General features: G+C 38.3%; 1 protein-coding gene across 4 annotated transcripts in view; it reads right to left on the bottom strand.

The window, feature by feature from the left end:
* Positions 1-24,838, bottom strand: part of ACSL3 (acyl-CoA synthetase long chain family member 3) — a 53,744-nt gene that overhangs the window by 8,129 nt on the left and 20,777 nt on the right. For all 4 annotated transcript variants that reach the window (XM_055817078.1, XM_055817076.1, XM_055817077.1 and 1 more), the window contains exons 3-13: positions 19,010-19,187; positions 12,801-12,910; positions 11,377-11,515; positions 9,441-9,591; positions 8,721-8,844; positions 8,395-8,466; positions 7,826-7,965; positions 6,938-7,110; positions 5,773-5,847; positions 4,588-4,779; positions 3,215-3,329 (exon numbers count right to left, since the gene is read on the bottom strand). In XM_055817078.1, coding sequence (XP_055673053.1) covers positions 3,215-3,329; positions 4,588-4,779; positions 5,773-5,847; positions 6,938-7,110; positions 7,826-7,965; positions 8,395-8,466; positions 8,721-8,844; positions 9,441-9,591; positions 11,377-11,515; positions 12,801-12,910; positions 19,010-19,187 — 1,469 coding nt within the window. The remainder of the gene's footprint in view (positions 1-3,214; positions 3,330-4,587; positions 4,780-5,772; positions 5,848-6,937; positions 7,111-7,825; positions 7,966-8,394; positions 8,467-8,720; positions 8,845-9,440; positions 9,592-11,376; positions 11,516-12,800; positions 12,911-19,009; positions 19,188-24,838) is intronic.

The raw sequence follows: 24,838 nt of genomic DNA, 5'->3' as shown, positions 1-24,838 counted from the left end.
CAACTTTTTATTAATTAAATTTATTATTATTTAATAAAGGTTCTCGCAAGACAGACCACTGATGCAAAACAGAATTTTAACCCTGGTATGGAAATTACTTTAGCTTGTCCTTTAAGGTCTCCAAGATAATTTACAAATACTAACTCCAAATGCCCTTTTGATTACTGTACATTGCAACTTTCTCCTTTGTTACTGGTATGCACTATAACTGGCATCTGACAACAGCTGCGAAGACTACATTGAAGTCCATTACAAATACAGGATTTTCTGGCATCATCTCTCAACAAGCTCTGCCTGTTGACTGACTCAAAACTGTTCTCATTTTTCTAAGAAAGTACTTACAGGAAGACATCAGATTAGCCTCAGTACCGCTTACTGCTTGCATCTCGCCTTCTGTCTTTGCCTCTCCGATTTCCCCCCGCAACACACACACATACTCATGAGATACTCTGTACTGAATCACTGTAACCTTGTCTAGAGTTTGCTCTGTAATGTGTATGCATTATGTACGAGAAGGCATCCAGAACACAAAGGACTCTGGCACTTTCATCCCTGGTTCCTGTAGTTTTTTGACACGCTTAAGGTCATGTCCAGCAATACCACCAGTGTCTCCAGGGAGAAACAGCGTACAGGAGTTCGCAGTTGGCCAGCCAAGCCTCAAACTTTCAGTTCATCTAAAATTCAGCCTTCTGAGTAGAAGCATACTTCCTCTGGACAAACAGGTTCATCCAACTACGCTTTTTCCTAGGAAGAGCACCTTGGAGCTCACAACTCCTCCTCACAGCTTTTCACAGTACCACTAAGTGAAATCTTCCCTTGTTGCAGTTCAAATGCCAAAGCACTGTTTGTCTTGCGAAATATCCTGAAGACTACATCTTCCCTCTGGCGCTGCTACCTCCCTCTCCACTACTGGTCTTTTTGCAGATCTTTTGAATTTGCTAGATTCTTCGGCCTTGGAGGTCATAACAGCACAAAGAAAGACATTTTCAGAATTCAGCCCCCAGGACCTCCTTAGTCATCTCCTCCACGCTAACAGATTTTGCTGAAACATCTCTCCTACACTAGGTATCCTCATTCCCTTGCTGTGCTGGAGATCCTACCAGTACAGCCCTCAGACCTGTGGTAAGAGACCTATACTACAAGTCAACAGCATCGTTTCTGTCCTGTGAAGTCTGGTCCTTATCAGCTCTCCTGGAGCATCCTGCTGAGAACTCCCTTGGGGTTTTTTGCCAAGTTTGCTCATTCCTCAGGCAACTGAGCTACTCATTTTCCTGGCGTGATGCTTGAGACCCACTGAATGAGTCTTGGATGGGTGAAGTGCTTAAAAAGCAGTAGGACTCACCTCTGAAGGAGCTCTAATCGTGATTTCTTTCAGCAAACATTTTATTCCTTATCTCACCAAGTATTTTATCTGAAGTGGTCTATTAATATTTTATCTGAAGTGGTCTATTAATACAGCTTTTGAAGCAGTGCCACCGTGTAATCACTTTTGATTCCCTACTAACACGTTCAGAGGAGCTTTGCGCCCCAAGATCTAAGGTCAAATCACAGATTTAACCCATTTGTAGAAGTCTGCCCTCCTTATCCTTTTGCATGTGGAAGACAGAAGAGCTACAAATGAAGGACTCCTCTTGCATACAAAGATCACCCAGGCAAAGTACAAGGAGAGGCAGGATGGATAAGAGAGGGCATAGGCACTGCTAACAAAAGTCTCTGAGCTCACACTGCTGAGGTGAGTGTATAACCCCAGTGTAGTGTGTATATGGACAATCATTCAGAGAATCTGTATTACATGGCTACTTACACCAAATTACACACGTGAAAGTATTAAGAAGAAATACAGCAGCAGCAGAAAAACCCATGTGGAAGATACCTAGACTCTGTTTGTAAATTACCTTTAAAAATTGCTCATTGGTTTTCCTATTTTTAAGTAATAGGCAAGACACAGACTATCAGAGTCATGTGCCTGTCTGACAAGTGCATTTTAGCCTCCAATGTTATGTTGACCCAGCGAAATTAACACAACATTTGATAGTACAATTCCAACAGTGTACTTCAATCCTAGAAAGCAGAAGTTGCCATCTGTAGGAACCTTCTTATCCACAGACTGCAAAGGTGCTCAGAACAGGCACATAATCTCAGGCAGTCAAACAAGCAAACACGAGACTCACGCAGCAAGTCAAAACCACAAATAAAACTTCATATAATGGAAGTTTTCTCAGCAGTGGCATGCCACGTGAGCATTAGTCTATTGATCCTAAACTGTCAAAACTGAAGCTACAGGGTGACTACCATTAGTTTAACACAAAGAAAATACCACAGAGAACCAGGTGAACAAACCAAAAGTTAATTCTCTATTTATTACCACTGAGCAATTCTCTGGTACGCTTGTCCTGGCCTCTTTCAATCACACTTATCAAATGGGGCTTTTTCTGGCCATACTGGCAATAAGAGTATTTCTGATCATTCGGAAGCTCCAAAATTACTTTCCAAACATCAAAATGACAACAGGAAACAAAGATCATCTTAAGAATATTTATATGTGTACGTCTATATTATGCACAGGTAAGAAATTCCAAAAATATAAACTTAAGATGTGTTTGAGCCCTTATATGCCTAATTGATTAGTACACGTAGAAAGCAAGTAGAAAGGACATTTGATCATCATTTATTAATTGTGCATTTGCATAGTATTTGCAAAGCGTTTTCTCTCAAGCTTCAAGGCTTCTGCTGGTGTAGTGCAGGGGTTAAATAAAAGTATTTTTAATGCACAAGCCAGCTTCTGGGCTGTTGGCGGTTTTTCCCCCCCCTGCCTTCCTCTGAAAGACAACAGTACTTCCTCTGAAGAACAGATCACAGCTAAACACAGCAAGGAACAAGGTGTCCTAGGGCTTCTGTAGGTAATATTCGCTGAAGTGCTTAAGTGGTGTCCACTATGAATGCAGTCATTGCCTAGCTGCTTTTCAGGTTGGGGAAAAGGGAATGAAAGACTCATTCTTGGCATTTTCTTACAAGTGACAAAAACACAGGAGAAGAAAAATAAAAAGCTTCAGATGTTTTAGTTTTGATGAAGTTATTCCATTGTATTATAAGCACAATCCTTTTTCAACTGGTTTTAAAAAATTCCACACATTGAGTGGCAAAAAATCTTGCTTACAGCTTCAGCAGGACAGACAAAGAATACAGGAATAGCAAAGTATCAGCTGCCTCTTACCTGCTTGCATACGCACAAATATTATCTACCAGTGGAAGATTCTTTAGAGCTGCTTCTACTTTGCCAAGAGAAACATATTCTCCTGCCTGGAGTTTTACAAGATCTTTTTTACGATCTATTGAGGAAAAAAGGAATTAAATGTTAGATTACAGAACACAAAACTTTAGACATGGATTTTATACTTTTCTGAAATATACGTATAAATGCTAAAAGGTAAACTGACTCATGTCTGGAAATATTTAAAATCAGGTTTCCAGACTATTCATTTTATCAATCTGTCCCTCATGTAAATATGAGACAGATTTCAATTCCACGCATTTTCTGCCTTCAGAACAGCATTTCCTACGTGACGGCACCGTCATGTGAATGGAAGACAACTAGAAATATACAGAAGCCAGTTTGGCTAGAAGCACACATTTTGTGCTGTCTGGTCTAGGAGTTTAAGGCACAGGATGCACCATTTAGTGACATTTTGTTATTTATTCCCAGGCTAAATCCGTATTTCAAGAGCAACCATTCACCTGTTATTTGAAACAAAAACCATAGGAACTGAAAATTAAGCCCAAATTACTGAGGCTTATTGTGCGTAGCCCAGAGAGGGCGAAGGTGACCACAAGGTTTACTCACCTGGTTGTCAGGGCAGCTATATACTCTCCTTTGCTATATACTTTCACACTGCTTTGTGCAAGCCGGCAATAGTTTTGCAGCTGTATGGCCTTTTGACCATTGCAAGGCTGCTGCAATGGGACCTATGATTTTTCTCATACAATAAACCAAGAAAGCCTAGTTTTCAGGAGCTGCCTGAATCACCCACTGACTTCAAGAGACACATCTGGTAGTTTATAGGGCACCTATTTTTGTGCCTACAGGTGTCAAAGAATGATGAGCCTATCACAGGCTTATGTGTAACACCTTTACCTTAGTATATTTTCCCCCTAGCTCCTTTATGAAAAGGAGATATTGTTATAAAGACTGGAAAGATTTTAAAAAAGTCTTATTTAATCCCTGAGCACTTATGACCAAAAGAGCCCTTTCACTGAATCAAACTGCATTATTTACAAAATTATAAAACTTAAGGCAGCTTACCTAGCTCAATTAGCCCATATTTAACTCTTTAATTACTACCCAGTCACACTAACAGCGTGGAGTCAATGTTAAGACTGTTTTAAAAGGAAGCAATTGTTTTAAAAATTAGCTTTTAATAACACAAGCAAGTTTATGTTAACATACCAGAATTTCCCTGGGATACATGTTAGGGCTTTAGACCTCTTGTCAAGACATGGAGAATGTGTTTGGGGGATTTTTTTGTTCATTACAGTATTTAGCAGCCCTGAAAAATGTATATAGGTGTTCACCTGAATTTATTAACTCACCAATAATTTTTAGACATCCATCTTGATGAAATTCTCCAATGTCTCCAGTATGCAGCCACCTCTGTCCATTCTCATCAACAGTGAAATCTTTCTTGGTTCGTACTTCATTTTTGTAGTAGCCCACAGTCACATTTTGCCCTCCAATAAGTATCTCACCTCTAGGATATGGTTTGTCAGTGTTGTAATATCCACCTAAAAGTTTTTTATTAACATACAAGAATTATAATACATTCCAAAGTAAGAATTGCTATCATTTTTAATATTTAAAGATAGGCCTAAACACTTAAGTCAGTCCTTAGCCAAAGTTACCACTTGCCTAAGTAGTTCGGTAAAAGAAGAGGTGGTTCCAATTCTTTTCAGCATATAAAAGTTATTTAACACGTGTTTACAAACAGTGAAATTCAGACACATGCAGAGGGCAAATGCCATCTCTACACGGTCTTTCTGCCTGGACTAACATGCGCTATCAGTTTCATACAGGCTCAAATAGAAAAAGATAAATTTCACCTCACATTTTAAGAAAGAAAAAAATCCCTAAGGTTTCACATTAGCCTAAAACACACTTAAGTATTATTTCTATTCTACAATACGTAAAAGCCTACAGTGAAAGGAAATCACCTAAACACATTTCAAACCCCATTAAACATATTTTGTATGGCATCCATTAAGCTTCCATTCCATATGCCTATTTTTTAATTATTTAATAACATTATGAAGACTATATTAATTTCTTAATGGCAGCAGCAGGTACCACGCACGCACTTAAGTCTCCTGAATCCAGCACCTCTCAAGACACGACATACACAACCCGCACACTCTCCTGCAAGAATATTGATCTAAATGAGAAACAGGTACAACGCTGTATATATTTAGACAATATACACATATATTTATAGTGACTGGAATAAAAGAAATGATGTAGCCAGAAAGTGTCATAACACAGCCCAGTCAAAATGCTACTTTCCTTGATAGCTTCTGTCTAGGTATTTGTAAGTTTAAAAGCTACCAAGGAATTTATTTTACCTGTTTTCTCCCCCAAGTTCAAACTTTTATAGGTAAAAGTAGCATTTAAAATTTAAAAAGCCAAGAAATTGTCTAATTACTACTACTGAGTAAAGTCCAACATAAAAACAGCTAAAGTTCCTACAAACACACTGTAATTTAATCACATACAGAAATTCTCACCTTCTTCCCAGTTCAGTAACTTGATTTCACAACAGACCAAAGGTGCTCCCACTCTCCCTGTAGTGTAGTCCCAAACTAGAATTTAAAAAAAGAGCACTTTTCAGAAAAGTTTTTTACCAAAACAGATTAGAAAAAAAACCTTGGTTGTCATGCATCTTATTTAGTGAAAAGTAACTGCTGTTTATTTCTGAGATTTAATGCATGGAACAGAACTTCCAAGAAAAAGCAATGGATCTATAAAGGTAATGCAGATAAAATCCTTATCCTGCAAGGAGAACAGATGGCTGTATTTACAGATACCTCCAGTCATATCAATACAGCTTTGATAGCAAGCTGTCCATGCGGATCATATTTCAGAAGCAGCACAAGAACTTTAGTGTTTGCAGGACTCTGAAATAAGCAGCAATATTTCATAACAATTCAAGGAGTCTGTGTTTTGATGCATGTTCCTAAAGTCCCAATCCCAAATACTTCTGCATCTGAACACCTTCCCAGAAGAGTATAACTGGAGACTACATCATTTGTATTGCAATTCCACTTTTTTTTTTTCCAAGCTACCGAAGAAGCCATTCCCACAGACCTCATGCATAAAACCCACATCATAGCAGTGTGTGGATCACCAAGGAACCTAACACAGGTTCTACAATCCGGCATAATCTAGCAATGAGCCTTAGACACTTCTTATGCGATCCTTAGGTAGGAAAAAACAGCAGGTCTGACAGTTTCTGCCACCACTGAATAGGAGTGAAATTTTAGGACTAAAAGGCAACTGAAACCACTAAGTTCTGTGACATGAAATTAAAATCCGGTGCAGGCTTTTGCATTCCATTTTTTATTTTCCTAACATCTTGACACACTCACCAAAATTAGAAATCGTTTTTTTTCAGTTCACCTGCTAAGTGCAATAATGCCAAGATCCCATTCACACTACTACAGGTTTCTCTACCACAAACGAGAACATTCACATGACGGGTAGTTCAGCAGCTTCAGCACAATGTGTCAGAATTAGTACTCCTACTGTTTTACACATTTATGATTACAAGTAATTCCCAGGATTCCCCAGTTATGTTTGGTGGCATGCACCGAAGAAATAGACTGTCAAAAATGATACACGCTGAGCACTCATCACGGATCACGGCGCTCAGTGGGAGGCACCGACACCAACCTTCCGTGATTGTTCCAGCTCCAGCTGATTCAGTCAGTCCATACCCCTGTCCTACAGGGCAACAGAAACAAATGTTCATAAACCGCTGAGTTGCTGCGGAGAGTGGAGCTCCTCCACAAAGCAGGATGCGAATTTTTCCACCTAGCAGCATTCGTACTTTCCGGAAAATAAGGCTAAAATGCAAAGATAAGAGTATGTATTTGTTGCTTAAAAACAAAAAGAGTACCTAATTTTATATCTGAACTGAAAGTTTCCACCATCTTCAAATAAACTTTTAAGGCATTCAAGGTAAACTTTGAAGGAGTACATTTAAGTTTTTGAAAACACAGGCACAGATTTCTAAGCTTGTTTCCACATTTTCTGATTTGAAGACGAGTTAAATGTTTTGAGAATGCAGATTTATAAGACAGCAGAATTCTGTGATTTTCTCCTCGAAAATAATTTAAACAAGCTGTATAAATCTTGAAATTATATTATCCTTTAGTGTCACTACAGTTGGGAGTTGGACTAGATGATCCTTATGGGTTCCTCCCAACCTGAGATATTTTATGATTCACTTCTGTGAAAATGTGAAGTCTACAGTTACCTAGAGGAACAGACTTCCCACCTTACCCCAGAATTGTATAAATCCATTATTAAAGTTTCATGAAAATAATGCAATGAATACAAACCTCCAAACAGTTTGAAGTAACACTTATTTAAATTATGTCAGTAAATATTTAAAACCATCACAGACTACTGACACGTTGTTTCAATTTACACTTAATTACAGACTTGTTCAAGTTCAAAATGTCAACATTGAAACAAAGAAAAGCACAAAAAAATCAGATACTGCTCTTGTGGCAAGACTGATAAACATTTTTTTGGCACCATTAAAAATAAAATTACCTATCGCAGAGTGGGGTAGTGTAACCTTTTGAAATCTGTTCCATTTTGTAGTTGTAGGCCAATATAAATAGATTCCGCTGGAAACTAGTCATTTCATTCACTTTATTCATGACATTTTTGTAGATCCGATCCATAATTTCCTAGTTACATAAAAAGATTAACTCAAAGAAACAAATCCTAAATTCAGTACAACAAAAAGGAAACGTGACTTACAAATTCCAGTACATTTCAGATGACAACCCACTCCCAGGTTGCTTCCTCTTCACTTGCTAAGAGATAGCAAGGTGTTCACAGAAATGAGGAAGCCAGACACCAGAGCAGAAGCACCAGTTAACCCCAAGCTGCCTGCTGCCAACTATCTTTATTCCACTCATTTACTAGATGATTAATTAAAACTGCAATCTAATCCCCATAGCTATTTTAACTTTGAAAAACTGCTGACACTCAAATGATGAATGTTTATCCCCAACCTTTTTTATTTAAACTATGATTGCATTGATTTTGTTGTTAAGAACTTGAATTATGTTTTTTAAATAATTTTTAAAATTATTTATCCTTCAGTTACTTACCGGAACAGCTGCCATTAAGGTTGGCTTAAGTGTGGTAACATCACCTTTGCTTCCTTTCTTTATTTTAGAGGACTAAAGGAAAGAACAAGTTTACTAGCAGACACATTCAAGGTTTTTAACATAAGAAACAGAACAACATAGCACATCTTTCCATTACATTCATTTAAATTATACTGTAACAATTAAAACTAGTCCAGAGTCCCAGTCAACCACCAACCCTGTTTCACGAACTGCAGAAAAGTTTTGTGGTTATATTTTTTAAGAAATATTACGAAGATCTGATGGTTGTTTTTTTTTAACCATAAGGGCTTACATCTACAACATACCTGGTCAGCTAATGTCTGAGGCGAAGAGTAACCAATGCGGCATCCATGAGACAAACACACAAGTTCAGCACTCAGCTCCAGAACATGGGCCAGAGGCAAATAGCCAATATAGATGTCTTTTTCCCTGTAAAGAATTTTTTAACAGATTAGTGGTACAACGTAAACCTGGGTCCTCAGATGAGTCATTAAGCTAAATCTACACAGAGCTTACTGAAGAGCTACAGAAAGTGGAAAAGTGCCTTTGAGCTTGAGAACGTACTTCAAATAATATGGGGGTTTGTTTCAAAAGTTGCATACACGTACTATAGGTTTAAGGCATGACCAAAGTGTGATGTCTACTCATGCCAAGACAGTTAACCATGTGTTACGGTTGCAAAGGCAAGTCTGCAGACAAGATAAAAAACTGCACCAAAGAGAAACAAACCACAGGATTTAACACTAACCACAGAAGTACTGCCTAGGGGAGCTTTCAACCTCTCTCATGCAAGGCAGCCTCACGGGCTTCTGTGTCCCAGTCTTGCCCACATACAGAAGACAAGAGAGCAAGCAGCACCTGAAGTAGTCATTTAATGCAGTACTGGAAGATGCTCAGACACCAGTGCATAGTACGATGTGTCACAGACAAAGCAATATAAAACAATTCATATTTTACACAGTAATTAAAGTTATATGCAACTATATGATTTCTTTATTTGCTGGTAAGCAACTGCTGGTACATACCCCAGATTTGGAATCCTCTCAGCCATTCCAGTTATCCCAGCAATGATGTTGCAATGGGAGATCATAACTCCTTTGGGAACTCCTGTGGATCCACTTGTGTACATGATCACCGCAATATCTGAGGGCACAGGCCTAGCCTGCTGTTTGTTACCTGTAGTTTGTGTTACAGAAGAGAAGGCATAACATGTGAAGAGCCTATTGTGCTGGGAGATCCGATACACTCATGTTTCAGCAGTCACTGCAATGCAACGCTACATGACTACTGCTATTACATTTCGCTTTCAGTTAAAAAGATTGTGGTCAAGCTTAATTGCCTTCACAAAGAGTAGGCATTTCTTTGTATTAGCTGAGCAATTCTTTCGGCGATCGTTCCAGTCTACCACAGCAACACTTCTATTGTTTCCCATATTTCTGCAGACGAGAGAGAAATGGCCAGAGCTTCGGCTTCTCCACAATGCGGCTGAGATTCGCATCCTTCGGCAGCCATGCCACACTGGTTCCATGCTGCCACACGGTCAATCCCCACTGGCAAAGCTACTTTCTCATGTGCTCCCTGGCAGGGCAACAACACGCTGCCTCATTTGCAACACCTGCAGCAAGGCACTGCTGAGCCAACATGAGACCCAGTTTCCATAAATATTTAGAGGAAATTAAACAGCTTTAAAAGAATTAGAGTGTTTGTCAAATATTTGCACTGACAAAAAGAAAATACAAAAACAATTGTGTTTATGCTTAGGGAAAACTGCATAATGCACAGACACATGCGGCACAACATACATGCTGAATGAGAAGAGTGAAAGCGTATTTAGTAACGTCCCACTCACTGAAGCCTGTCCATTCTACATGATAAACACCATGGAGGAAAAAAGCATCAGCACCAACTCAAGTACTTAATATAATATTAAAAGGCTTGACCATAAACAATTCATTGTGGTATTCCACAATTTATGAATGGTTAACTTGACAAAGATAACATTCCTTTATTACAGCATATAGGATGTGGTATTTAGACTGAAGAAAGGAGCATTAGACACCTTTTTACATACCACAAACAGATCTCAATGACCTAATTAATAACAGCCATAAAATATTACGCTGGCGTTGTCTGAACCAGTTTTAATAGTGCATAAAACTCATACATCAAAAAGGGAAAACGATCTTTTAAAGAAATTGAGAGGTCACAACATTGGGAGCAAACTTGCCATTGCCCTGATCAACAGCACATGGATTAACTACCTAACCTAGTCCTAAAAGAAAATTCAATCCAACATTAATGTGCCTTCAGTGGTTAAATGAAAGTGCAAAGAATAAAAACAGAAGAAAGCAACTACTGAATATAATGAAATCTTAAGATACTAGGTTTAGCAGCTCTTCAGAGCCAAGAAAAAAAAATTATCATAACAGTCAAAACATCTTCTGAAATTCTGAATTCTAAAAATTTCACACAGATTGGAAATCTACTAGAAAATGTCTTGAAATCTATTGATACTTTCAGAAATGCAATACAAGAGGCCAAGTTCTATCAGATTTAAATGGCTATTTTACATTGTTATTTGTGAATTTAACAAAACTTAATGGTAGCTGATGACTGATGTCTTTTGCTATAAAATACACAACAATTTTCTGTGTGTTCTGAATAACCTGGTTCTAATACGTCTGATCATATTCTTCAACCTGTGACACACGGCTGTTGAGAAGACTTTTTAATAAAAGCATCTGACTCCATTGAAAGAACAAAACAAAAATACACCCCACCCCACTTCCAACCGCAACCAAACTAAAAAACCTCCACAGATTTTATTTAAAGAAAAAGCAGATGATAAAAGGTTAATCACTGCATAATTTTTGGGGATATGCAATTATCCCAGGTTATGTCAACAGGGTCAAAGCAGGACAACAAATTAGATGATCCAAATAAAAAGAAGAGATAACCTACCCATATCTGCCTTGGCCCCCATTGCTTGCACAGAAGCCATAGTGTGAACAATGACACCCTTGGGAAACTCTGACCACGTTGTCGGTTTGCCATCCACTGTAATAATATGTCGCAGCAGTGGAACCTGAGAAACAATTTCCTGTGGACACGAACATGTGTTCAGAAATTAAACATGAGGTTTGTGCCAAAAAAAGCAAAAAACACAACCACCAAAAAAAACCCCACCCACTATCTACTGTATACATTTTAAAAAAAAAAAAAAAAGTACTGGCAATGTATCTGAGGTTTTAAAATATTAGAGGAGAAACTTGTCTAGCTCAAACAGCTCCAAAGCTTGAAACTTCTCATATCGAGATTTGCAGGACAGATTGAACCTTCCACTTAGAAGTCCAAAAACTTTTCCAACAATTTACTGATCTGGGTCTTATTTCAAGAAAAGCCCACAAATAAGACTGCAATGATTTGTAGAGGTAATTTACTTTCCACTCATAGAACACAGAGAAAATGGTGATACTGAGCTCTCAACAATTTTTATGTTGCTCCTTGATTACTATGCTATTTCAAATAAGCAACAACTAACAAAACTACAGAAAATTATCAGTTGAGCACTAGTTAAACATTTCAGGCAAAATGTGAATTCTTCCACTAAACATTGGTAAATTTTTTAGAAGAGATTATTACCACCTATAGCAGAAGATTCTCATACTCTTACTGCAAACTGAAATAAATGTGCATTGTATACATACTGTCATTCTAGCAACTTTAAAGTTTGGGAAGTTCTCATTCAAAATTCAGCAATAGTTTTAGTTTTTCATTAAAACGATTCTCTTATGTGAAAGGTCTAGTTCCCCCAAAACACATGACGATGAAATTCATGCAGATTAGTTGTTCCATCTGTGTATTCAATCTGTGTCAGTAATGGGAAAAGTTTTTTGACTGTTCTAATGTTTAGTAGGTTTCCTCCCTGTACTGGAAACCAGTTCTAACTCTCCAAGCATCCATCTTTAGATTTAAGAGCCATTCTCTGCTGGGAAAACATCCATCAATCAATCAGGAGGTTGATCACATTTAGCTATTCATATACAGTTCACACTTTTTTTTTTTCTGTTCTTCCCATTTGCTTCAACTGTTAAATTTAGGCACTAAGTCCACCTAGTTTCTTGTAAAGGTGTTCCAGGTGGCACTGAGCTCTTCAACAGTGCAAAGTGCTTGCCCTGTTCTCCAGTCTTTGAGGAGCCTAATTCCCACTGAAGACCAACTACCATTTTTTCTGTACATTAAGACAGATACATAAATCTTATTCTAGAAGAAGTGCCTGCCCTATAGAAAGGCAGTAAATCATTGTTCCGTACAGTGGAACCAGGCCATTTAACAATAATGAACAGATACACTGGAAAGAGACAGACAAAGAACAGTTTTCTGACCTTCAATTTTGTTTGCATCAGTTCTTTACTGGTAATGATGGTGGTCACCTCCGTTTCGTTTAGGCCATGTACTATTGCTGGGCCTCCCAGAGTAGCATATAGAGTAACAACTAAAACAGAAAATGGGGGTAAAATGGTGAATCTCCATGTTCCATTTTCAAGTATAGTTTACAATAAGGGGCTGAGATTAATCTGGGTTGGGTAACAGTAAAAATATTTGTCAGCTAACAAAGGTGGTATAGTTTTGTGCTTTACAAAAAAACCCATATTATGTGAATTTAAATACAGCATAATTTTCATTTACTCCCAGAAAGAATAAAGAACAACCACTGAGAACAACCACTGTCTATGTGACCGTTTTAGTTAGACCCTGAAAAGCAGTAAAATTGTCTAACTAAAGGTAATGTGGTTTTGGAACCTCATATCGCTCCCTTCTAGATCTGCTCTCATACCTTCATGGCTTTTACCATTTTAAAAGTAGGCATCTGTTCTCAGTTTAATACACTGTTAACTGTCCTCTTGTACACAGGAAAGAAACAGCTTTCATTTATGACTTCTCTTTTCAGAATTCACGTGCTCTGTTACTAGCCTTTTACAACTGACTGCTAATAGAACACTACTGTAATACTTGTCATCAGCGGATTAATTCTCACACTCAATAAATCTGTAACTACTACATTCTCCCATCTTTTTAAAACAACATAGTAGAGGTTTAATCATCACAATCATTAGACATTGAACTGACATCAATACAGAATAGCAAGGAAGGAAAATATTCAGGAAATTCACTATTTGAAACACTGTTTCCTGCATTTAAGGGCAGCTTGTTAGCAATAGAGTGTACGCCACAATTACTTCGTATAAACGATTTTAAAGTCATATTTAATTCCCTGCCGTTTTTATGGGAACTGCATGAGAAAAGGCAGGAAGAGATGGGGGAAGAAAAAGGCAGCTCAAAAAAGGAAGAGAGGTGTTGCTCTCAAAAAAGTAGTGATTTCCTATTTTCCAAGCAGAATGCTGAACAGGGGCATCACAAAAAAGTTGTAAGGTCAATCACCACAGCAATTACAACATCAGAGCTGGAAGTTTTGTCACATTAGGTATCTGAATGTATTTGTATTTTAGTCTGGATTTAACTGAATATTTAAACAACATAATTATTAAAACAAGACACTCCCTCATATGTTAGGGCTGTACCTATACGATGTTCACTGCAGCAAAAATAAAAATAAAATAAAAGTCAAACTCTGTTGTGTTCTAAGATTTGAAATCCAGGGAGTTACTAATCCAGTGCAGCATATTAAGGACTCAAAAGCAGTTTTCTTACACAGAAAAGTAAATAGTTGACCTCTACTTATTTTTTCCTTGTTAAAACAGTCCATCATAGTTCAGAACTGTTGCAGGGCAAATGCACATGCACTGTGTTTTCTTTAATTTGGTGGGAGCAAAGTCCAGAAGAGTGCCTCTACTAGTTCCCACGAGCTCTCCCTCCTTACTGCAGTGACCCCTGTTATATAAACATCTAGCAGAAATTTAGTTTCCCCAAGCCAACAAGCACAACCAAGACAACACACTGCCTGGAAAGAAAAGCATAATCTCTGAAATAACCATTTATGCAGTTAATTACTCAGCTATAAATAAATACGTCGAGGATAACGTAGAGGTATATGACAGAGCTGAAGAGAAAGAGGGAGATACCATTTATATGATGGTGGACGGATGTCACAGAGAGAAAAAAACCTGAGCAATGACTCTGATCTGTGAAATTCTCACTTCTCCACACTGTCACCTCAACCTTTTGCAGGCAAATCTGAAAGTTTAGGTCATTTTCCTCTCCTCGTTCTCTTAAAAACATACTGACAAGGGATTACCTTGTGTGTTCATCTTTATACATGCAATAGTACAAGCAAGTCTTTGATACCTGAATTTCTGCTAGGAATACTGCTCTAAAAGTCTGACAACAAGAAAGATCTCAACACCACTGAATTTGCCAGCTAATCCACAAGAACAAAGCCTTGCCCTAAAGAAACAAACATAATTTGAAAAAAATGGCAAAAGTTAACTAAAATGCTACACTATTTCAGCATCCATCGTACATCAACAAAAAGCAAAATCTACCTCTGAAGGCTTCAGCCAAATAAACTGACAAAATCACTTCTGCTCAAGCTTCAGGAAAGCATGACTGAAAAACAAAACAACCTTTCCTATTTATTTCATTATTTGGTAATACACATAGATGTTTTATCTGCCTACACTGATGAAGAGCTCTTCACACAGATTAAGAGCAGATACTTTGGAAGAAAAACCTGTTTTCATGTTAGTACTTTTTTTTTTTTCCATTTTTGAACTAGCAATCCTACACTACCTCCTGCAAACACAAGACAGCTCCAAACAATGTAAAATTTACAATCAGGCAAACATTTCTAATCACAAACCCACTTCTTTGTGCAAGTAATCAGTAACAAAAATTACTTTCCCCATTTTAATTCTGTAGTGCAAAAGGCATTCTCTCCAACACTATGTATGTACAAAGCAGATGAACCTGGCTCTCTTGACATCAGTTCTGGGCACATACCATCAGATTTAATGCACTTCACAACCAGAAAGAATTTTACAACAGTACCACAGCAGTTAGTTGTTGTGAAAGTCGTAAACTGAAGAACTTCAGCAATGTCTTGCCACACAATTTTATAATTCATTCAGCAAACTAACTGTAAATACAGCATATCACCATCATCTGCCAATACACAAGTCAGCCAAATTCACGTAAGATGACGTACAGCTTAGATGCTAAATACCCTGTCAAACAGTGTGCTGAAGCACGTCTCAATAAGGGAATTGAAAACATTAATCCAACAAAATCAAAAACATATGCACACTATTCTGCATACAACATCCATCCACTATCTCAGATGTATTCCCCCCCCCTCACCCAAACTATAAAATCTTCCTAGGATTTCTAAGTGTACTTCACTTCCAAAGGAAAAATAACTGATACAAGCCTTTGCATTTTATTCCCAGGATAGTCACTAGGGATCTAACACATCCCAAAAGTGATAAAACTGAACTGATACAGTGTGTTAGAAGACACGTAGTTTAAAAGCAACACAGGCATCTCATCCAACAGCAGCCTGAGCAGACCTCAGCAGCAGCCACTCACTGAAGAACGAACAAGAAATACCACCGAGTTTAGGCTGGAAGGCACCTGGGAAGATAACCTGCACAAAACAGTTCATTACAGCAGAGTGCTCAGAGCCATGGCCAGTCTGGTTTTAAGTATCTCCAATGATGGAGATTTCACAACCATTCTAGACTCCTGTTCTAGAGTTTTAGATTTAGAGATTTAGATTTAACCACTCTCACAATGAAGTTCATCTTTAATATGTAATCAAATTTTCCCGTGTTTTAACTTGAGCCTGTTGCCTCCAGCCTTACCAAAACACACCTTTAAGCAGAGTCTGGCTTCGTCTTCTCTGTATGTTCCCATTAGATAGTTGTAGACAGCAACAAGATATCAATTCCTTCATCTTAATGATGAACAGCCCCCGCTCTGTCAGCCTCTCCTCGTATGTCACATTCTCCCACCCGTTCAGCATCTTGGCAGCCCTCTGCAGGACTCACTCCAGTACGTCAATGTCTCTTTCCTACTGGGAAGCCCCAAACTGGCCGCAGAACCCTAGATGTGGTCTCACATCACGAAAGGAGGAGGACTGCTTCCCTGCACCTACCTGCTACACTCATGCTACTACCACCCACGATGCTGTTGGCCTTCGCTGCAAGGTGGCACTGCATACTCATGGTTGACTCACTGTCCACCAGCACCCACAGGTCCTTTTCTGCAAAGCTGCTGCTCTCTCTCTCCCCAGCTGTCCCCCAGCCTATACTGGTGCATAAGGCATTCCAGCACACACAGAGGAACTCGTAATTGCTTTCACTAAACTCCACAAGGTTCCAGACAGCCCACTTTTCCAGCTGACAGACCCCTCTGGACACAAGCCCTGCCCTCCAGCCTACTGGCTGCTCCCCACAACTTGCCACGGGCTGTGACCTCCCATGTTTGCACCTGCCCCACTGCCCAGGCCTTCCATAAAGACATTAAACAGTACTGGGCTCAACACCAGTCCCTGAGGGCTGGCAAATAACTTTGCCCTCTGATTACAATCCTTTCTGCCAATGGTCCAATGAATTTTCCATCCGTCTTACCTATTTATCCATTCTTTATCTTAATAGTGTGGTTGTACAGATATTACAGGGACCATGTCAAAGGCCTGGCTGAAGTCAGTACGCAGCATCCACCTGTCCTTGTCCACAGAGCCTGTTATCGCACCAGGCAAACAGCCCGACTGTGAAACCATGTGGGATGCGGCACTACCATCTTGCAACCAATTCCACCTTTAAAACTGAGGGAATACTACAGCGTAAGGGTATAAACCAAAAAAAAAAAAAATTCACACAAACCTGCAGTAAAGACTTATTTAAATTAAAATTGCTATATTCTCATGAACATATGGCTTCTCAAATTGAAACAGACTCATGCTTAGAGCAGAGAGGGACCACTCAGATACAATTTTCTTGTTAGGCTTGCTTCCAAAATCTGAAAAAAGTTTAACTGATACACATCTTTAGTGTGGGTAGGTAGTAAATCGGGAATTTCTGCACATCTGGCTTTTACAGTCCATCTCTTATTGGCAGATGTATATGTATATGGGGCATGCAAGAGAAGAGGCCAAAGCCTGTGAGGAACAGCAGCCCCTAGAGTGCCCTGTGGGAAAACGAGAAACATCCCCCTTGGTGCATCACAGAACCCAGCCAGGTTGAGCTTCCAGTGACACGAATGACATATTTAGGGAGTGATGATGAAACTGACATCGGAAAACAATTCCTATACCAAGTTGAGATCAGCACTCAATAGGTTTCTCAGCAAGAAAAATAGGCCTAGAGCTCCTACACATATCCTTGTGCCCAGGTTCACACTACGCTGGGTACATAGCGGTTTTCCACCATGCAGATGTGCCTCGGACACAGCTGTGGCTCAAGTGAAAGGGGAGCTGACCTGGCTTCGCATCTGTGTCTGCCCTGTGCTGTGAAGCTGTGCAATGACACCTCCAGCCAGCCTGCCCTGTTCTCCACTCCTCAAAGGCACCTCCAGCACAGCCTGCCACCGCCAGTGCACACATCCTGCCAAGAAAGCACCTTCTCTGTCAGCAGGTTCAGCCCTGGCCCAGGAGTAGTGGTCTCCACAGTAAAACAGCAGAAACCTAAAGGATATTTAACTGGAACTTACGAATGGGACTACAACTGTCATCAGACAGAAAAGCCCAAAAGACTTCTCTTACGCTCACTCCATGAGAAAGTCAGAAGTGTCATCCAGGTCAGAGAATCTAGTCTCAGTCCACTGCCACAGTTAAGAATCCAGTTAGCGTATGATTAAAATGGATACTATGAATGAGACAGAGACTGACTTTAAACAGCTCATCAAAACTAAAAGTTTCTGAAGCAATAACTAGGACTGAAGCTTGCCCTCGAGCCTAACCTCAAGTCAGCACTCAGGTTAGATTAGGATGTATTAAATGGCATGCAATGGACTATGAGAAAGTCAAGAGGCAGAAAGAAGAAAGAAAAATACTAAAAAAAAAAGTCAGCTCAGTCTAAGGTTTGAGTTAAGGAAAGACTTACGGGTTGGTAAAGAGGTTGCTTAGCAACTTTTTAATTGAAAAAGGTCTCCAAAGTAAGGTCAGGACTTACTCATGCCTTTTCACTTTTAGAGATAACAATACAATAAACTCTAACCAAAACCAAAATTGAAGAACTGATAAAATATCCAGTTAAAACTTATAAGCACAGATGAAGGTTTGACATCAGCTCCTGAAACTGATTTAATGAATTCATGTGTGATTTTTGTTTGTTTGTTTTTAGGAACTTGGGAATCTGTACCGATTTGAGATTGAAAGAAAATAAACCTCTCACGAATTCCATTGAGCAAGCTACACTCGCCAAAACCATACTGCAACTGCAAACACATACGGGTTTCTCTATTCGATAAAGCAAAACATTACAAAGTGCAGTCTCTACCTTACATGGCATTTTTTATTTGTAATTTTAAACATTCTGTATAAAGTTTTCTTAGTATGTAAAGTAAGCAAAAGGTTTATTTTCAGATTGCATTGTAAGATCAAAAGACAAAAATTCTAGGAAAGACGCATACTTACGCTGGTAGTTGCACATAAAGCAGGCCTGCGCTGCAATCATCCACTCGGCTCTAGTCTCACAGAAGATAGCAATGTTAGTCTTTGGTTGCTGACCCAATACTGCTAAGCCCTTTCCAAAATTAACAGCTTTAATGTATACATCTTCATATGAAAGCCAGGTGTACTTGCCAAGGATGACCTAATAAGAATAATAAATTCAATTTAGAAAACGAAAATTCTTAACACATGTCCTACTACATCTTCATCCACATCAAGAAACCACAGATGTTTGAAGTAATATTTGCTTGAATTATGACAGCAGTTTACTCAAGATAATGAATAATCTTCTTGCCAAAAACTACAGGGACTGTGGAAGTTCCAACACAAATACTGCAATATCTCCACACATGTTATCACCTCAGTTTCTATTTTCACATTAGGAAAGCACACAGCTCCCACCGTATTTTGTAGCTTCAGAAGCCCTCTGAACAGCCGTGGTTATCTGACCCATATGCCTTTAATTTTTACAAAGATTTGTTGTGTTTTAAGTAAAGGCTGACAAGCACTAGCTAGTACATATCTCTATTTGCTTCTGGGAGATTTGGGCTACAATTCTCCTACACACATATGATATTTAAGTGTTTATTCTTACTTCAAAGATAGTAATAAAATAAAAAAAATCAGTGAAACTGGAATCCAGAAAGCAGTGTATCATTGAGTCCTCAGTCTGAAATTGAGAGATCCCTTTTCCTTTGTTTGTTCCAAAACAAATGCTCAGGGGGAAGAAGAGTAATCTTTTTGCCCTTTTTTACTGTCAAACAGAAGTGGGACAGAAGACCAGACTTGAAATTGCTGGCAAGTCTCAGTACTGAAAAGTCATGGAAAACATTAAGCAATCTCACTTCTCTTTTATATGGGAAAGCTGGTGCACAGTAAATTCAAATCCAATTTTGCAAGTCACTATTTATCAGATTTCTGTGTGTGCACGTACACCTTGCAGTACCACTTTCTTACTGAGAGAGAAATAGGGTATCTCTGAGTATATCCTAGATATTTTCATATACAGATGTAGTATGAACATGTCTTAAATTGAAAATCCAGACTAAGTTATTATACCTTATCCATCTTGTTTTGTACAAGCACCTTGACAATTTTTTAAAAAATGCGATTTTTATTAGTCAAGTATTTCAGACATTTCCTTTGACTACACAGCATTAGTAACACATGCAAGCAAACACTAAAAACAAAAGCTAGAAAAGCAAACTTCTCCCTCCTCCCCCATTCCGATTTCCACATTTCATTTTTCATCTTTTACTAAATTTCAAACTTGTGGGCTGTAAAACCTAACAACTCTTTGGCATGTAACTACATTTCTAACAATTCTGTAATTCTACATCCACTTCCTGAATAAAATGAATAATTAAAGAAAAATAAAATGTAATAGTTTTTTTAATCAAAACACGCTTTTTAAACTGCTATATATAGTAAACTATTGGGTAATTGAGTTGTACCTACTACAGCCTTGCTGCATATTGGCGGCATATTGCTCATTAACCTACTTGTTTAGCAGGACAAATCTTTTAACTCTGGACAGGTACATGTGCAACTGTGCTTGGAAATTTCAGAAATGTTTTTAAGGGAAAATATTATTTCACAAAACAAAACAAAAATACCTGCCAACAATAGCAATACTTAGCAATTTCACCAGAAAATAAACATTTCCTCACACCAGCATCTGCTCAGGTTTTCCTGTTTTCTTTACAGAAACTCAGCTCCGTTGGCAAATCAGCTGTTTCAGAGCGAAAAACTTTACTGGAGAAGAAAGATCACGGTGAATTTCTCTGCTGGCACCGGTGAGAGAACCCCAGCAGAACTGCTGCCTGCCCTCGTGTGCGGAGGGCTCACACGCTGCTGGCGCTCACAGCCACAGCCCCCCAAGGAGAAGGACCTGGGAGTTCCTTTCGGTTTCAACACACCAAGATATTTCTAGTGTGGAAAAATTTTACTGCTTCCAAAGAAAATACTGCATCTCTTCCTGTCCATCCAAACTTCAGTAATTTGGAATTTTAATTCAAATTTGGAGCATTTTCCCCCAAAACAGTATTTTTGGCAGACTTGTGAATTCTTGACAAGTTCATCAGTTGAAAATAATTTATAGCAGTAAATCGGGTGACACCCCTTCCATCATTATACTCTACCTAGAGCACGGCCTCAGGGATACTGCTCCCAAATAATTAGGCCAAGAAACACAAGCAGATTCTTCTTACTGTTTCTGGTAAATCTGCCAGTGCGTAAGTGAACAGGGTCATTTCCACCATTCACTACATACCTCACTGAAGTTGGAATAATATATCATTAAAGGGTCAAAACTCAATCTTTCTGAATAACACTTGTGATTCTGCTTTTTTTTCCCTTTTTTTATTATCTTAAATAATTTATCCTCATTGCTTAAACAAGTTTGATATAAAACAGCGAAAGGCGGCCTTATCGGTGCTTTCCTTTCCTAGAGGGTTAGAAAATCCATAGAAAGGAAGTACAGCACTATTGTAGTTATTTTTATATAGAAAGAAATATGTGTTATTAACACAGATGTGTTAAAACAGATGAGAAGACCTTTTCCAATGCAGCTATTCTGAGCTTTACTTTTCTTACTGCCTTCCATGTATTTAAATTCCCATGTTCCCTTCCTCCTCATGCCCACTGTTTCCTCTCTATTCCCTCCCTATGACATATTAATATACTGCCTCTGTCCATATGTCCCTTTCTTCTGCATTTTCCTATATGCTTCTTCTGCAGGACACAGAGCAGGTTACGGTTTCTCCCATCCTTCCTTATGTTTGAGTATGTCTCCAAATCCATCTCCATTTCGGCCCTCCCCTCAGTAGCCTTCGCTAGTATTTTCCAATGTACAGATAGTTTCTACGTTCAACAGCTGTTAAGACTGACGTGAAGCGCCATAACCTTTTACATGTTCACACGCATTTAATTTTACAACTTTCAGAAGTTATTTCTGCTAGATAACTACTTACACACGTGCAGAAAGTAAGCGCCCAAGAGCTTGCAAGCAAAGGGCAAGTCAAGATTATTGAGAACTGATTAAATGGACACACAAACCCAAAGCTGCATCTCAGAGCAGCCAGCGCCTCTGAACGCCTGCTGGGAAGCACCACGTTACGTAGAAGAACACTGCCCCCTAGCGCCCCAGCTCTTAAACGCACTTAAAGCTACTAAAAATAAGTCCGGTTATATTTAATTGCATTGGAAAATACTAGTAAATATCAATACTGTATCCGTACTGGAAATCCAGCAAAGTATACAGACTAAAAACTTGCCGCACAGCGAACATTTCTTTAGTCTGTATTTTAGGGCAACCAAATACAAATTTTTAGTGTGAAGGTGTCATTAAATGTTCTCAAAAAAGCTGCAGGCACACGTGGAGTCGTTAAACTACCTGACCTCAGTTACCTTTCAAGTGGCTTATAAGGCTTGAAGAACCTTGACTACAATGTGGGAACCAGCGATCACAAATTAAATACATCTCCCTGTAGAAACTGTATTAATACAAAAGAAGTTGAAACCGTATTAATACAAAAGGAAGTTGAAATATCTATTTTTGGCTTTTCTCATATGAAAACATGGACTGAAGGTGAACACTTCTGAACCCCCCCACCTTCAAACATTATTTACATAGCACCCTGGGTTTTTCGGTATCATAAGCTATCCTTTTACTGCTCAGTAACTTGGCAAGAACCTTCCTGCAACTTCACATCAAGTTTCAGTTATAATTAGTAACGTTCTGAATTCCCAGGTGCTTGCCCACTTGCTTACTCTTTCACCTTAAGTCTCACAGGCTTTAGACACATCACTTTCCCCTACCAAAAGGTGTTTACTTTCCCCCACTATGTCTTACTTATTAAGCTTCCATTAATTCTGTTCTTTGTTACAAGCTCTTTTCAAAACAAAACAAGCAACCAACCCCCAAAACAAATACATCCCCCTTCCAACAAAAAAAAAACAACAACCAAAACCAGAACACACACACACAACCAAAGCAAAATCCACATACCAACATATATAAAAGCAAGCACGTGACAATATAACCTATAAATAAGACAACATAAAATGATCAACCAGCAGAATGAAGTTAATCTTTCTGGCATCATAAAATTTAAGCTCTGCTTAAATTAATTATTTTTTCCAATTAATTACATCTCAATTTCTCAAGTATTTTCAACAGTGTTTTATCCTGACTTAAATAATAGGTACGCTCTCCAATCCATGTATTCAAGGACACTACAGAAGAAAACAGAAAAAGCAACTACATACGAGAAATACTGCAAGATGCAACAAAGTGAGCAAAAGCAAGTATTTGTATTTCATTAACATCCATAAATTTCTGCTACTCTGGCAACTACACAGGAACGAATTAATCTTTTTAACAATATAATAACATAAAGATTCAAGAAATTACAGATTACCTAGGATATCGCTGCTCTCAGAATAACTTAATGTTAGATATCTAGCTTTAATTAATTTTAGCTATAAGTGTGAACACACTTAGTTCTCCTAAGAATCAGAAGCTCAGTATTTTACTTTGAGATATTTACTCAATTAATATATATCATAAATTATATACATTATGCTCCATTAATAAATCATTAATTATGCTAATCTAGCCCATTACAATTTGCATAGAGAGAAATCTAAATAGGTAGTGCAACTCAGTACACAGGCCCACGATCTATATTCCAATCTGCCTGTCACTTGCAGATTACCTCAAAAATGCATCAATCATTCCCACTACTCTGTTCAATTTATGAAAGGGGAAAAAAAAAACCTAACAAGTTTTGCAACTCCCGTGAAGTACAGAAGTTATATGCATTATATCGAAGATTTAAAGTTGTCAGGCATCTCTTTGAAAAGTTGCATCGAACAAGCTTTAACAAGTTGCCTTCACTAAATAGAACCAAGCGATAAAAAGATGCATGGTATGAAAGACAAAAATCAAAGGAAAAGAACCTTTATAATCAACAAGGTGTCTTGTGAAATTTTCCGATTTTCCTCACTAGCTAAAACATGCTATGAGGTATTAAGAAACACTGTATTCCTTAATGGAAAAAAAGAAAAGAAAATTAAAAGCAGACTTACGTGATAATGCCACAGCTTGGAACAAAGTAACACCAGGATAAGTATGGCAATGACCATAATGAACTGTTGTGTCAAGCTTAGACAAAATTACCTAACTTGGGCAATTTCCAAGTCTAAATACTTAGAAACAAGTAATTTAAGTAGGTCAACACCAACATTCTTCAGCTTTCCAATATTCAGAACACTTTGCTTGCATAATGGAAAAGGCTAAACCTCCTAAGTTGCTTAAGCCCTACGTTACCAATTATGTTTAAAAAACAAAGCACTGACCACAGTGCCAAAATTCTGATTTATGCTCAGAAGCCCACTTTGTATGACATGAACTTTCTGTTTCTTTTTAGGGCAACGAGGCAGCAAAATGTGCATCAAGAGGGACTGTATGTCACCATTTCTCCCAGCACTTCATCCATACTGAAAAATAACTCTATAGCTGGGAGGGAGTTTTGCAACAATTAGAGGTTCTTAACAGAACTAAACTTTGCCATGTATTGATATTAACCAAATTCTACTTTAAACACTAAAACATCAGAATTAAAACTCATAGTATTTAAGGAATCCTTTATTATAAAAACAGGTAATTTTTTTCTTCTGCAGGAAAACTGATCTTAACTGCCTTCATAGCGTATCGTTAACAACTTCTAAGACGGAAGCACAGACCTTTAACACATCCACACACAACCTGTCAATGGTATCTTGACTTGC

Source organism: Falco peregrinus, chromosome 12 (genome assembly GCF_023634155.1).
Source record: "Falco peregrinus isolate bFalPer1 chromosome 12, bFalPer1.pri, whole genome shotgun sequence".
In the NCBI taxonomy this organism is placed as follows: domain Eukaryota; kingdom Metazoa; phylum Chordata; class Aves; order Falconiformes; family Falconidae; genus Falco; species Falco peregrinus.
Note: the sequence above shows the minus strand (reverse complement) of the source record. Positions and strands in the feature narration are given on the sequence as shown.